At 49.6% G+C, this 15,045-nt stretch overlaps 1 protein-coding gene across 2 annotated transcripts in view; it reads right to left on the minus strand.

Moving 5' to 3' along the window:
* Positions 1-1,651: 1,651 nt before the first annotated feature.
* The window catches only part of LOC139546306 (insulin-like growth factor-binding protein 2-B), a 27,892-nt gene continuing 14,498 nt past the window's right edge, over positions 1,652-15,045 (minus strand). For both annotated transcript variants that reach the window (XM_071354519.1, XM_071354520.1), the window contains exons 3-4: positions 9,030-9,170; positions 1,652-7,911 (exon numbers count right to left, since the gene is read on the minus strand). In XM_071354519.1, coding sequence (XP_071210620.1) covers positions 7,732-7,911; positions 9,030-9,170 — 321 coding nt within the window. In that variant the 3' untranslated portion in view covers positions 1,652-7,731. The remainder of the gene's footprint in view (positions 7,912-9,029; positions 9,171-15,045) is intronic.

A 15,045-nucleotide genomic window follows, 5' to 3' on the forward strand; every position in this document is an offset into this window, starting at 1 on the left:
TGGTTGGCTGTCAGAATTGTGGACAGAAATCCAGTTCAAGGAGTGGTTAAAATAGGACAAATTAGAGCAAGACCCACCTGCTCCCACTGAACCCTACCTCCCTCCCACCAACCCTCCCCTCCCTACTTCTCTCTCCCTCCCTCCCTCCCTCCCTCCCTCCCTACTTCTTCCCCTTCTCCGTACCTCCCTCCCTCCCACCAACCCTCCCCTCCCTACTTCTTCGTTCCTCCCTCCCTCCCACCAACCCTCCCCTCCCTACTTCTTCCCCTTCCCCTCCCTCCCTCTCACCAACCCTCCCCTCCCTACTTCTTCCCCTTCCCCCTCCCTCCCTCCCTCCCTCCCCTCCCTACTTCTTCCCCTTCTCCCTCCCTCCCACCAACCCTCCCCTCCCTACTTCTTCCCCTTCTCCCTCCCTCCCTCCCTCCCACCAACCCTCCCCTCCCTACTTATTCCCCTTCTCCATCCCTCCCTCCCTCCCCCCCTCCCTCCCTCCCTCCCACCAACCCTCCCCTCCCTACTTCTTCCCCTTCTCCCTCCCTCCCTCCCTCCCCTCCCTACCTTCCCTCCCTCCCTCCCTCCCTCCCTCCCTCCCTCCCTCCCTCCCTCCCACCAACCCTCCCCTCCCTACTTCTTCCCCTTCTCCCTACCTACCTCCCTCCCACCAACCCTCCCCTCCCTACTTCTTCCCCTTCTCCCTCCCTCCCTCCCTCCCACCAACCCTCCCCTCCCTACTTATTCCCCTTCTCCCTCCCTCCCTCCCTCCCTCCCTCCCTCCCTCCCCTCCCTACTTCTTCCCCTTCTCCCTCCCTCCCTCCCTCCCTCCCTCCCTCCCTCCCTCCCTCCCCTCCCTACTTCTGCCCTCCCTCCCTCCCTCCCTCCCACCAACCCTCCCCTCCCTACTTCTTCCCCTTCTCCCTACCTCCCTCCCACCAACCCTCCCCTCCCTACTTCTTCCCCTTCTCCCTCCCTCTCTCCCTCTCCGCCCTCTGCCTAGCAGTGTGGACTGGAGGTTTAGCATCCATGCCCCAGCGATGGAATAGTGGACATACATACATTTGGGAACCTGCTTATATTCATAGGCACTTTGTACCCATTTTATTATTAGACACTTTGTATCCCATTTGTCAATGTCAGCCCTTGGTTCTAATCTCTCCCCTTGGTTCTAATCTCTCCCCTTGGTTCTAATCTCTCCCCTTGGTTCTAATCTCTCCCCACTGTTAACACTTCATTAGACATCCATCAACCCCAATGTACCCTTCCCTCTATCAACCCCCATTGATAGAGAGAACGGAGGAGTGGACAGAGAGAGAGAGAAAGGTGGATGATATAGAGGAAGAGAAAGAGTAGAGGGGGTGACAAAGAGGAAGAGAGAGTAGAGGGGGTGATATAGAGGAAGAGAGAGTAGAGGGGGTGATATAGTGGAAGAGAGAGTAGAGGGGGTGATATAGAGGAAGAGATAGTAGAGAGGGTGATATAGAGGAAGAGAGTAGAGGGGTGTGATATAGAGGAAAAGAGAGTAGAGGGGGTGATATAGAGGAAAAGAGAGTAGAGGGGGTGATATAGAGGAAGAGAGAGTAGATGGGGTGATATAGAGGAAGTGTAAGGTGGTGGGTGTAGCTGGTGCATGAAGTCAGGCACAGGAGAGCAGAGATGAGTGAACAACGCACTTTAATTAGGGCAATAGCACAAAGTAACAATCCCAATGTGCAAACAAATAACGGTTGCCACAAAACACGGGTTGAAACAGCACCGGAAAAAAACTGCCGGAAACGTACCGACCTAACAATAAACAATCACACACAGAGACATGGGGGAAACAGAGGGTTAAATACACAACACATAATGAGGGAAATGAGAACCAGGTGTGTGGGAAAACAAGACAACACAAATGGAAAATGAAAAATGGATCAGCGATGGCTAGAAGACCGGCGACGTCGACTGCCGAACACCGCCCGAACAAGGAGAGGCATCGACTTCGGCAGAAGTCGTGACAGGAAGAGAGAGTAGAGGGGGTGATATAGAGGAAGAGAGTAAAGGGGGGTGGTATAGAGGAAGAGAGTAGAGGGGGGTGATATAGAGGAAGAGAGAGTAGAGGGGGTGATATAGAGGAAGAGAGAGTAGAGGGGGTGATATAGAGGAAGAGAGTAAAGGGGGTGATACAGAGGAAGAGAGAGTAGAGGGGGTGATATAGAGGAAGAGCGAGTAGAGGGGGTGATATAGTGGAAGAGAGAGTAGAGGGGGTGATACAGATGAAGAGAGAGTAGAGGGGGTGATATAGAGGAAGAGAGAGTAGAGGGGGTGATATAGTGGAAGAGAGAGTAGAGGGGGTGATATAGAGGAAGAGAGAGTAGAGGGGGTGATATAGAGGAAGAGAGAGTAGAGGGGGTGATATAGAGGAAGAGAGAGCAGAGGGGGTGATACAGAGGAAGAGAGAGTAGAGGGGGTGATATAGAGGAAGAGAGAGTAGAGGGGGTGATATAGAGGAAGAGAGTAGAGGGGGTGACACAGAGGAAGAGAGTAGAGGGAGGTGATATAGAGGAGAGATAGTAGAGGGGGTGATATAGAGGAAGAGAGAGCAGAGGGGGTGATACAGAGGAAGAGAGAGTAGAGGGGGTGATATAAAGGAAGAGAGAGCAGAGGGGGTGATACAGAGGAAGAGAGAGTAGAGGGGGTGAAATAGAGGAAGAGAGTAGAGGGGGGTGATATAGTGGAGAGAGAGTAGAGGGGGTGATACAGAGGAAGAGAGAGTAGAGGGGGTGATATAGAGGAAGAGAGTAGAGGGGGTGATATAGAGGAAGAGAGAGTAGAGGGGTGTGATATAGAGGAAGAGAGTAGAGGGGGTGATATAGAGGAAAAGAGAGTAGAGGGGGTGATATAGAGGAGAGAGAGTAGAGGGGGTGATACAGAGGAAGAGAGAGTAGAGGGGGGTGATACAGAGGAAGAGAGTAGAGGGGGAGATACAGAGGAAGAGAAAGTAGATAACAGAAGAGAGATGGAGAGAGAAAGAGAGCTTGGTTGGGTCAATTTTATTGACATTTTATTCAACAAGAGATGAATTTAAATTCCATTAATTAATTGAGGCATCCTCAAAAGATTAAAGTTATCTGAACAAAATGTACAATTACCTAACCTTGTTGAAGAGAGGGGCCTACATGATACATTCATGCAAAGGCGATGTGACCTAATATGTTTTTAAGGGCAGAGCTATATCAAAAACACAAATGTGGTACTGTACACCAGAAAGAGAAAAGATCAGAAGACAATGTGTATTAAATAAAGGCAAATTAGGAACATGGTATTTCCCCTAAAGAAATCTCTAAACATGTCAAATGAACATGAAACAATTCGGTAACACTGTACCTTAAGTTGCCCCACAACCTACCTATGTAACTACACAGTAATACCTGTATGGAACTGCTTTGTAATTACATGGGTAACAGAATGCAGCGGTGTAGGTTACTATGGTAAGGCGTTGCCAACAATTCAAATTAGCATTAGCATGTAACTACATCGTCATCAATGGAATGATGCACTTAAAACAGATTAGTGTGTTTATGATATATGGACATGAACATAAAGTGTCACCCAGGGCCCATTAGTTTGGGTTCTCTATATGCCAGGGGCTTCATGTGAGGCTTTTTTCCCCACACATATTGACTGGATGCGATGAGAGAAAAGGTTTGAATAAATAGATATGGAACGCGGTATGGAAGGCAAGCAACTGCATAAACGGGAAGTTAGAACCAATTGAACCAGATGCAGTGACAGCCCCGTGTTTAGCATAGCGTTATCTCACAGCACCTATCCTGTGAATAGCTGGGGACACAGCACACACACGGTAAATACAGCTTTATGAACCCTGCTTTGAATTGTAGTATAGATAATGTCTGATGAGCGACATTGTGACTGATGAGCCCAGTCATTCTGGAACGGAGGCTAACTACCGTTTAGTCTAAATTCCACTATAGTGCCTGGAAATACGATGACATTGCTAAAGCAGACAAATATTTAGTAGGAAACAACTTTGCCATCATTAGCTTGTCGTCAAATTTACTTTAGACAGTTGGCAATGTTGTCATTAGCTAGCAAGCTTTGTCAAAAATAGCTATCATTGCTAACGTTAGCTAACTAAAATCCAGTGTTCTCCCGTCAATCTTAGCTAGCTAGCTAATGTAATAATGCATCTTAAGTCAATCTGGCAACATCAAAATGGTGACAAAAGGTTTTCCTATTAATTATTTGCCTCCTTGTGAAATGTCGTTGTATTTCCAAGCTACTGTAATACACCTTTGATGAAATCTTCATCAGAACTCATTGACAATGCATTGAGTAGAATGCTCAGTTGGGCATCAGTCCAAAGCGAATGTTCAAAACAATATTGTGAGGAAACATGCAACTCATGAATACAGACAACAACACCCCACCTACGCATGCACTTAAACAAAAACATGTAAGCTACTGTTATATATCTATAACTTGTTTTATTATTTATCTTTGGAAGTTGGACTTTAGCAAGTTAGCAAGTAGGGCACACCGATTGGTATCACCTCGTTAGTCAGTACGGGTTACACCTGAGTATTCGAAATACACCTTTGTGGTAGAGTTTATATCACTGACATCCACCTTGAGGGTTTATAAGATTGGTGGAATCATTTTGAAAGTTGCATAAACACACAAGCTTATAAATAATAAAGCCATGGACTTTAAGTTGGAAGCCTTTGTGGAAAACCCTAAATGGGAGATGCTAGATAAAAGTACTAAGGTGAATCTGCTCTTTATTGCAAAGCGTTATAGTGGCATCTGGTGATCCAAAAGCAGTAATCAAAGAGTTGATCGATACTGTTTTGGTGGAGGAGGAAATCCTCTCTGAGAGAGAGGCTGATGAAATTAGCACTACAGATAGCGGGGTGAGCCCCATAGACGTGCTACTGCGAAAGGTAGAACTAAAGGCAATAATGGACCAACGGAAAAAAGAGCTTGAAGACAAGGAAAGGGAAAGAGAACATGAGGAGAGACTACAGCACAGGGAAAGACAAGATGAGTCTGTAGCCAAACAAGAAAGACTTGAAAATGCCGTTCGATTACAAGAGAGGCCACCCAGTCAAGCCATCCTGTACACTCAACAGAGTTTGATCTTGGTCGAAACAGCCGACTTGTACCTGCCTTTCAACGAAAAGGAGGTGGACGTATATTTGACTCTGTTTGAGAGGATTGCCACATCCCTAAAATGGCCACGAGATATTTAGTCACTGCTCCTTCAAAGTGTTCTTGTGGGAAAAGCTCAGAAAGTGTACGCTGCTTTATCTCTTGACCAGAGTTCAGATTATGACACTGTTTAAGCAGCTATCCTTCGGGCTTACGAGTGGGTCCCAGAGGTATACAGACAACAGTTCCGTAAATTATGAAGACAGAATCACATTGCCATGTTGAGTTGGCAAGACAACAAGCATGTCTTGCAGATGGGTTTGTGTTGACACATAAACCAACCTTCACAAACAAAGCACCCAGTAGTAATCCCTACTCAAGAAGCAATCCAGAGAAGTCACTTAATACTGCAAGATTTTCGTCAATCTCTACAGTGCACAAAGATAAAGATCGGCAGAAAACTGTTTTTACGTGCCCACCAGCTTGTCATTACTGCCGTTAGAAAGGACAAATTGTCTTTGTGTCCTGAGGTGAAACAGAAAAATGAAAGAGAGAGAAAAAGCTATTTCTTCTTGTGGGAGCACACCAGCACATTAAGTCTCTGGTTGGAACTGGTGTATCTCCTAAACAAGATTTTGGATCGGGTGTGTATGAACCCTTTGTTTCAGACGCGTTTGTGTCTCTGCAGAGTGGAGATGCTGTTAAGCAGCCGGGAGAGATACTGCGAGACACTGGGGCAGACCGGTCCTTCATTTAGGAGGGTGTTTTGCCTTTGTCTGACACTTCAGCAACTGGTTACAGTGTGTTAGTACAAGGCGTGGAGATTGGTTGCATGAAAGTTCCTTTGTATAACGTGGAATTCAAGTCTTATCTTATTTCTGGTTCCGTTGTCGGTGGAGTGAGGCCTCGCCTACCGGTGAAGGGGGTCTCATTCATTTGGGGAAATTATTTGGCTGGAGGGAAGGTCGTGCCAAATCCTGTCATTTGTAAGGAACCCAGAGTAGAGGAACCTGATGGGTTATCAGAAAAGTACCCTAGACTGTTCCCAGCATGTGCCCTTACACGTACTATGTCTAAGAAAGTTGCAAGTAGTGTTGAGGAGAATGGCAGTGATCCCACCATGGTCGATCTGTCCGGGACGTTTATGGGTGATTCTGATTTTGCTAAACCACCTGAGTTTACCTCTCCTTTGAAAACCCCAAAGGTGAGAGAGTTTGTAGGACCACTGAAGGAAGAAAAGGTACCTACATGCGATACTTCGATGTCTAGGAAGCATTTAATTGCTGAACAGAGTAAAATAAAGTCCCTCTCCCCTCTTTTTGCTGAGATACATCCAGAGGAGAAGTTTGATGAAGTTCATGTGGGTTACTTTGACAGAGATGGTGGTCTAATGGGCAGGATGATTGGCCCAGTGTGTCTCAAGTTGTCATTCCAGTTGCGCTTCGACAAGAGATACTGAGGTTGGCTCACAATGGTAGTATGGCCATCTTGGGCTCAACAAGACGTATGAATGTATTTTGCGTAATTTCTTCTGTCCTGATCTGAAACAGGATGTTGTGGTTTACTGTAAATCATGTGGCGTTTCCCAGATTATGGGTACACCGAACCAAGCTGTACCGGTTGCACATTTGCAGTCTGTTCCTGCTTTTCACAAACCTTTCAGCAGGGTTCTGGTGGATTATGTTGGTCCTTTGCCCAAAGCAAAGAGGGGTAAACAGTTTCTCTTGACCAGCATGTGCGCTGCCACTCGTTTCCCTGAGGCCATTCCACTGAGGAAAATCACGAGAGGAAAGTTACTACGAATATTGCAAGAGTTTCCCCTTGAAATCAGACATGTCCATGGTAAGGACAACTTGATTGCTGATTGACTTTCAATGGTGGGCAGTCAATAGGTTGTGTTTTGTGTTTGGTCGGTGTGTAGCCCGGGCTCACAATTTGTTTTGACTAAACGTTTTGCTGTGTTGGAGATGAGTATTGTTTTGGTTGCACTCGTTCCATAGGGATGAGAGTTTTAGAAACGTATATTATTTTACCCCCATTTCTCAAAAATTATGAGATTTAGGCAATTACAGTGCATTCCGAAAGGATTCAGACCTCTTGACCTTTTCCACATTTTGTTACGTTACAGCCTCATTCTAAAATTGATTAAATTGTGTTTTTCCCACTCATCAATCTAAACACAATACACCATAATGACAAAGCAAAAACAGTTTTTTAGAATTTTTAGGAAATGTATCAAAAATAACACACTGAAATATCACATTTACATAAGCATTAAGAACCTTTACTCAGTACTTTGTTAAAGCACCTTTGGCGAGTTTATCTTTTTTTTTTGCATCTTAGTGGGCAAATTTCAGTGGACACTCCCATGAGTGTCTTCCAGAACCCCTCCTAGAACCACACCTGTTTTGTTTTGGTTGTTATTGACTCTTTGTTAGCTCCGCCTTCTGTTTGAGTGACATTTTTGGTTTTCTTGACAGGGAACATAACAGCTACATTGAAAGAACCCCATGCACACGGGTCAGTCAATTTGGCCCAATCCACTGCAGGGGGGGGGGGGGGTATCTGGGTGTGGGTGAAGTGCTGTTATATCTCTGCCACCTGCAGGACAGCAGTGGACTGTGTTCCAGTCTCCATCTCCTGCTCCTCCACATACTGGCTGCAGTTCGGGTCCCCCCGCACCTTGGTGGACTGGGCGATCTGGACACCCGTGAAGGGGTTAACGCACCAGCACTCGCCCCGCTGACCGTGGGTGGACATGTGGCACTGGAACACACAAGGGGAAAATGAGAGAGAAAAGGGTTGGAGGACGATGGGGTGATGGGGAGAGGTGGAGGGTTAATGAGGCCCTGGATCCAGTCAGACGGGGCGTTTTCAGGGGGCGGGTGGGGGCGACGTAACAGGAGGGCGTTTGCATTTGGATTGGCCAAGATGAGGTGAGATGGAGGGGTGAGGCTCTGCCCCCCCCAATAACAGCCCATCCTCATGTCATGCCCCCCACCCCCCCTGTGTCCACCACCCCTCCCCCGCCCCCCAGCCCCCCTGTGGAGACCCTCCTCTCTACCCCGAGAATGAGGTCATAACTCTACTGCCCGGGACTAGATCCAGGGGATAGGGACATAGGGGAGGAGAGAGCCAAAAACACATTTCATTTTTTCCTTCAATGAGAAAAAAGAAAAAGTGACAGTTACAGTATTAACCGGAGGAACAAGATGATTACCGAACGATTAAGTGTCGTTGGAGGTGCAGTATTTTTTGAGCCCTGGGAACCGAGGGGTTTTGCCCTCATTCATTCTCTCTCTCTCTCACAACTTCAGACAGATGCCTTGATGCTGTATGTTCAGAATACAGATATGTCATATCATTGTTTTGACCACATTCTAAAAATAAGTGGGTCGTTCCAGCAACAAAGACAAGCTTGCAGAGGAAACTGACAAAATTCTCATTGGTAACCATTGTTTTGACTGGTGTAGTGCCTGGCTACAGTCTGTCTGCAAACATTACCTTGTAACTCTGTTAAAAACATCACCCCATTCTCGGGCATAGGGTGGGTGAGAGTGAGCGCGGGGGGTAAGGGGGTATACTTTTACACACACACTGGGCCTCTACCCTGTGTGTGTATGTGTGTGTGTGTGTGTGTGTGTGTGTGTGTGTGTGTGTGTGTGTGTGTGTGTGTGTGTGTGTGTGTGTGTGTGTGTGTGTGTGTGTGTGTGTGTGTGTGTGTGTGTGTGTGTGTGTGTGTGTGTGTGTGTGTGTGTGTGGATTAAAAAAAAATCACGACGACATTGTTTTTCTTCAACCATTTTCAGTTGACCCCTTTACCAGAATGAGTTGAGCTAACAAGGATAAATTGCATTAAAACATATCAACGATTTGAGACTTACCTGTTTGAGATTGTACTGGCCTATCTTTTCACAGTTGGGGAATTTGAGTTGGTACAGATTCTCAACTGGTCCCCTGTTATCATGGAAGCTCATCTTGGAGATCTCCTCCAGCACCTTGTCCATCTCCTGTTTACAAGGGCCCTAAAAAGCACCGACCAAATACAAAAGTTCAGAAATAGACCATCACCATCACCAGGCAGGCCTACTGTGTTGTGACTTTGTACTGAGGTAGCTAAGGTCCACAATGGGTCAGGTACAATACCAATAAACGCCCAAGACATAGGAACACACAATCACTCACGGAAGGAGAAAAAACAACTCTCCTTACTTTTCCTACAACACTGTACACACGTGGATAAACTGAGGGAAACATCAACGAGCAACATGAAAATAATCCCGCACAAACCTAAGCGGGAAACAGGGGTAAATATACACACAGAAATTAAAGCAAATGAAAACCAGGTGTGAATGAACCAAAGACAAAACAAAAGGAAAAATAAAAATGGATCGGTGATGGCTAGTAGGCCGGCGACGCCGACCGCCGAGCACTGCCCGAACAACGAGAGGAACAACCTTCGGTGGAAGTCGTGACAAACTGTAAGATATTATTATCTGTTATGGCAGCAAGTTGTCTCCATGACTGTTGAACTTAGACATTCAAGTCAGCACCATCCAGTAAATAAAGGATTGCATTGTATGACAGGTGTCCAGAGTAACAGAGCTGAGGGCTGAAGGTTTGTATGACAGGTGCCCAGCGTAACAGAGCTGAGGGCTGAAGGTTTGTATGACAGGTGCCCAGCGTAACAGAGCTGAGGGCTGAGAGTTTGTATGACAGGTGTCCAGAGTAACAGAGCTGAGGGCTGAGGGTTTGTATGACAGAAGCCCAGCGTAACAGAGCTGAGGGCTGAAGGTTTGTATGACAGCTGCCCAGCGTAACAGAGCTGAGGGCTGAGAGTTTGTATGACAGGTGCCCAGCGTAACAGAGCTGAGGGCTGAGAGTTTGTATGACAGGTGCCCAGCGTAACAGAGCTGAGGGCTGAGAGTTTGTATGACAGGTGCCCAGCGTAACAGAGCTGAGGGCTGAAGGTTTGTATGACAGGTGCCCAGCGTAACAGAGCTGAGGGCTGAAGGTTTGTATGACAGGTGCCCAGCGTAACAGAGCTGAGGGCTGAAGGTTTGTATGACAGGTGCCCAGCGTAACAGAGCTGCGGGCTGAAGGTTTGTATGACAGGTGCCCAGCGTAACAGAGCTGAGGGCTGAGAGTTTGTATGACAGGTGCCCAGCGTAACAGAGCTGAGGGCTGTAGGTTTGCTCTATATTGTACAGTAGTGTATCTGACAAGCATCATAGTGGGTCAAAGTGGGTCCTCTGATGGCTTGGCCTGGGAGGAGTGGGGCATGGCCTGCCAGCGATCTTATTTGAATCTTACAATACCATATGGATGCGTAGTTCTAACACAGGCTCCTCTAAACTTTAGTCTTCTAATCTCTAGTTGGAGAAAATGATGATCTCACTATCTACCTCATACTCTGAAAACTCACGGAAACAGAAAACCCATCTTTAACCATTCCAGTAAACCCCAGGCTGTAAAAATAGTGAATCTTCAGATTAGTTGTCCCTCTGCATACCCACAACTCGGCTCTGGTATTTCTACTTTGGAATAGAAATGTATTGATGTTCAAAATGCTGTCTATTTTTGACGGTATTTCGCAACAGTTATACCAATTGCAGTATTAAAAGAAATAGGGCCAAATTAATCAGAATCATTTATTTGAATAAATAACAATCTGTGTGAGCGTGCGTCCAGGCGAGGGCACTGCCGTACCAAATACCATGCCGACCAGGGTCACTGCCGTACCAAATACCATGCCGACCAGGGTCACTGCCGTACCAAATACCATGCCGACCAGGGGCACTGCCGTACCAAATACCATGCCGACCAGGGTCACTGCCGTACCAAATACCATGCCGACCAGGGGCACTGCCGTACCAAATACCATGCCGACCAGGGTCACTGCCGTACCAAATACCATGCCGACCAGGGGCACTGCCGTACCAAATACCATGCCGACCAGGGTCACTGCCGTACCAAATACCATGCCGACCAGGGGCACTGCCGTACCAAATACCATGCCGACCAGGGTCACTGCCGTACCAAATACCATGCCGACCAGGGTCACTGCCGTACCAAATACCATGCCGACCAGGGTCACTGCCGTACCAAATACCATGCCGACCAGGGGCACTGCCGTACCAAATACCATGCCGACCAGGGGCACTGCCGTACCAAATACCATGCCGACCAGGGGCACTGCCGTACCAAATACCATGCCGACCAGGGGCACTGCCGTACCAAATACCATGCCGACCAGGGGCACTGCCGTACCAAATACCATGCCGACCAGGGGCACTGCCGTACCAAATACCATGCCGACCAGGGTCACTGCCGTACCAAATACCATGCCGACCAGGGGCACTGCCGTACCAAATACCATGCCGACCAGGGTCACTGCCGTACCAAATACCATGCCGACCAGGGGCACTGCCGTACCAAATACCATGCCGACCAGGGGCACTGCCGTACCAAATACCATGCCGACCAGGGGCACTGCCGTACCAAATACCATGCCGACCAGGGGCACTGCCGTACCAAATACCATGCCGACCAGGGGCACTGCCGTACCAAATACCATGCCGACCAGGGTCACTGCCGTACCAAATACCATGCCGACCAGGGGCACTGCCGTACCAAATACCATGCCGACCAGGGGCACTGCCGTACCAAATACCATGCCGACCAGGGGCACTGCCGTACCAAATACCATGCCGACCAGGGGCACTGCCGTACCAAATACCATGCCGACCAGGGGCACTGCCGTACCAAATACCATGCCGACCAGGGGCACTGCCGTACCAAATACCATGCCGACCAGGGGCACTGCCGTACCAAATACCATGCCGACCAGGGGCACTGCCGTACCAAATACCATGCCGACCAGGGGCACTGCCGTACCAAATACCATGCCGACCAGGGGCACTGCCGTACCAAATACCATGCCGACCAGGGGCACTGCCGTACCAAATACCATGCCGACCAGGGGCACTGCCGTACCAAATACCATGCCGACCAGGGTCACTGCCGTACCAAATACCATGCCGACCAGGGGCACTGCCGTACCAAATACCATGCCGACCAGGGGCACTGCCGTACCAAATACCATGCCGACCAGGGGCACTGCCGTACCAAATACCATGCCGACCAGGGTCACTGCCGTACCAAATACCATGCCGACCAGGGGCACTGCCGTACCAAATACCATGCCGACCAGGGGCACTGCCGTACCAAATACCATGCCGACCAGGGGCACTGCCGTACCAAATACCATGCCGACCAGGGGCACTGCCGTACCAAATACCATGCCGACCAGGGGCACTGCCGTACCAAATACCATGCCGACCAGGGGCACTGCCGTACCAAATACCATGCCGACCAGGGGCACTGCCGTACCAAATACCATGCCGACCAGGGTCACTGCCGTACCAAATACCATGCCGACCAGGGTCACTGCCGTACCAAATACCATGCCGACCAGGGGCACTGCCGTACCAAATACCATGCCGACCAGGGTCACTGCCGTACCAAATACCATGCCGACCAGGGGCACTGCCGTACCAAATACCATGCCGACCAGGGTCACTGCCGTACCAAATACCATGCCGACCAGGGTCACTGCCGTACCAAATACCATGCCGACCAGGGGCACTGCCGTACCAAATACCATGCCGACCAGGGTCACTGCCGTACCAAATACCATGCCGACCAGGGTCACCACTGTGCCAAATACCATGCCGATTAAGGCCACTGCCGTACCAAATACCATGCCGACCAGGGGCAGCTGCCAATTACCAAATACCATGCCGACCAGGGGCACTGCCGTACCAAATACCATGCCGACCAGGGCCACTGCCGTACCAAATACCATGCCGACCAGGGTCACTGCCGTACCAAATACCATGCCGACCAGGGGCACTGCCGTACCAAATACCATGCCGACCAGGGTCACTGCCGTACCAAATACCATGCCGACCAGGGTCACTGCCGTACCAAATACCATGCCGACCAGGGTCACCACTGGCCTCTGCATTAAGGCCAGTATACCAATACCAACCACGGAGTCAGCTGCCGTACCAAATACCATGCCGACCAGGGTCACTGCCGTGCCAAATACCATGCCGACCAGGGGCACTGCCGTATCCAAATACCATGCCGACCAGGGGCAGCTGACCGTACCAAATACCATGCCGACCAGGGTCACTGCCGTACCAAATACCATGCCGACCAGGGTCACTGCCGTACCAAATCACCATGCCGACCAGGGTCACTGCCGTACCAAATACCATGCCGACCAGGGGCACTGCTGTGCCAAATACCATGCCGACCAGAGGCACTACCGTATTCAAATACCATACTGACCAGGAGCAGTTGAATTACCAAATACCATGCCGACCAGGGTCGCCACTGGCCGTACTGCATTAATACCAGTGTTCAATCGACCACGGGGCAGCTGCCGTACCAAATACCATGCCGACCAGGGTCACCACTGGCCGTACTGCATTAATACCAGTGTCCGATCCTACGGGGCAGCTGCCGTACCAAATACCATGCCGACCAGGGACGCCACTGGCCGTACTGCATTAATACCAGTGCCGATCAACTACGGAGTCAGCTGCCGTACCAAATACCATGCCGACCAGGGCGCCACTGGCCGTACCAAATACCATGCCGACCAGGGGCACTGCCGTACCAAATACCATGCCGACCAGGGTCACCACTGGCCGTACTGCATTAATACCAGTGCTCGATCAACTACGGGGCAGCTGCCGTACCAAATACCATGCCGACCAGGGTCGCCACTGGCCGCTACCATTAATACCAGTGTCCGATCAACTACGGGGCAGCTGCCGTACCAAATACCATGCCGACCAGGGTCGCCACTGGCCGCTACCATTAATACCAGTGTCAATCGACCACGGGGCAGCTGCCGTACCAAATACCATGCCGACCAGGGTCACCACTGACCGCTACCATTAATACCAGTGTCCGATCAACTACGGGGCAGCTGCCGTACCAAATACCATGCCGACCAGGGGCACCACTGACCGCTACCATTAATACCAGTGTCCGATCAACTACGGAGTCAGCTGCCGTACCAAATACCATGCCGACCAGGGTCGCCACTGGCCGTACTGCATTAATACCAGTGTTCAATCGACCACGGGGCAGCTGCCGTACCAAATACCATGCCGACCAGGGTCACCACTGTGCCAAATACCATGCCGATTAAGGCCAGTATTCAAATACCATGCCGACCAGGGGCAGCTGCCGTACCAAATACCATGCCGACCAGGGTCACCACTGGCCTACTGCATTAAGGCCATGTATTCAATCAACTACGGAGCAGTTGCATGTACCAAATACCATGCCGACCAGGGTCACCACTGGCCGTACTGCATTAAGGCCAGTGTCCGATCAACTACGGGGCAGCTGCCGTACCAAATACCATGCCGACCAGGGTCACCACTGGCCTCTGCCATTAAGGCCAGTATTCAATCAACTACGGAGCAGTTGAATTACCAAATACCATGCCGACCAGGGTCACCACTGGCCTCTGCCATTAAGGCCAGTATTCAATCAACTACGGAGAGTTGAATTACCAAATACCATGCCGACCAGGGTCGCCACTGGCCGTACTGCATTAATACCAGTGTCCGATCAACTACGGGGCAGCTGCCGTACCAAATACCATGCCGACCAGGGTCACCTGCCGCTACCAAATACCATGCCGACCAGGGTCACTGCCGTACCAAATACCATGCCGACCAGGGTCACTGCCGTACCAAATACCATGCCGACCAGGGGCACTGCCGTACCAAATACCATGCCGACCAGGGACACCACTGGCCTCTGCATTAAGGCCAGTATTCAATCAACTACGGAGAGTTGAATTACAAATAC

Source organism: Salvelinus alpinus, chromosome 20, assembly GCF_045679555.1.
Source record: "Salvelinus alpinus chromosome 20, SLU_Salpinus.1, whole genome shotgun sequence".
In the NCBI taxonomy this organism is placed as follows: domain Eukaryota; kingdom Metazoa; phylum Chordata; class Actinopteri; order Salmoniformes; family Salmonidae; genus Salvelinus; species Salvelinus alpinus.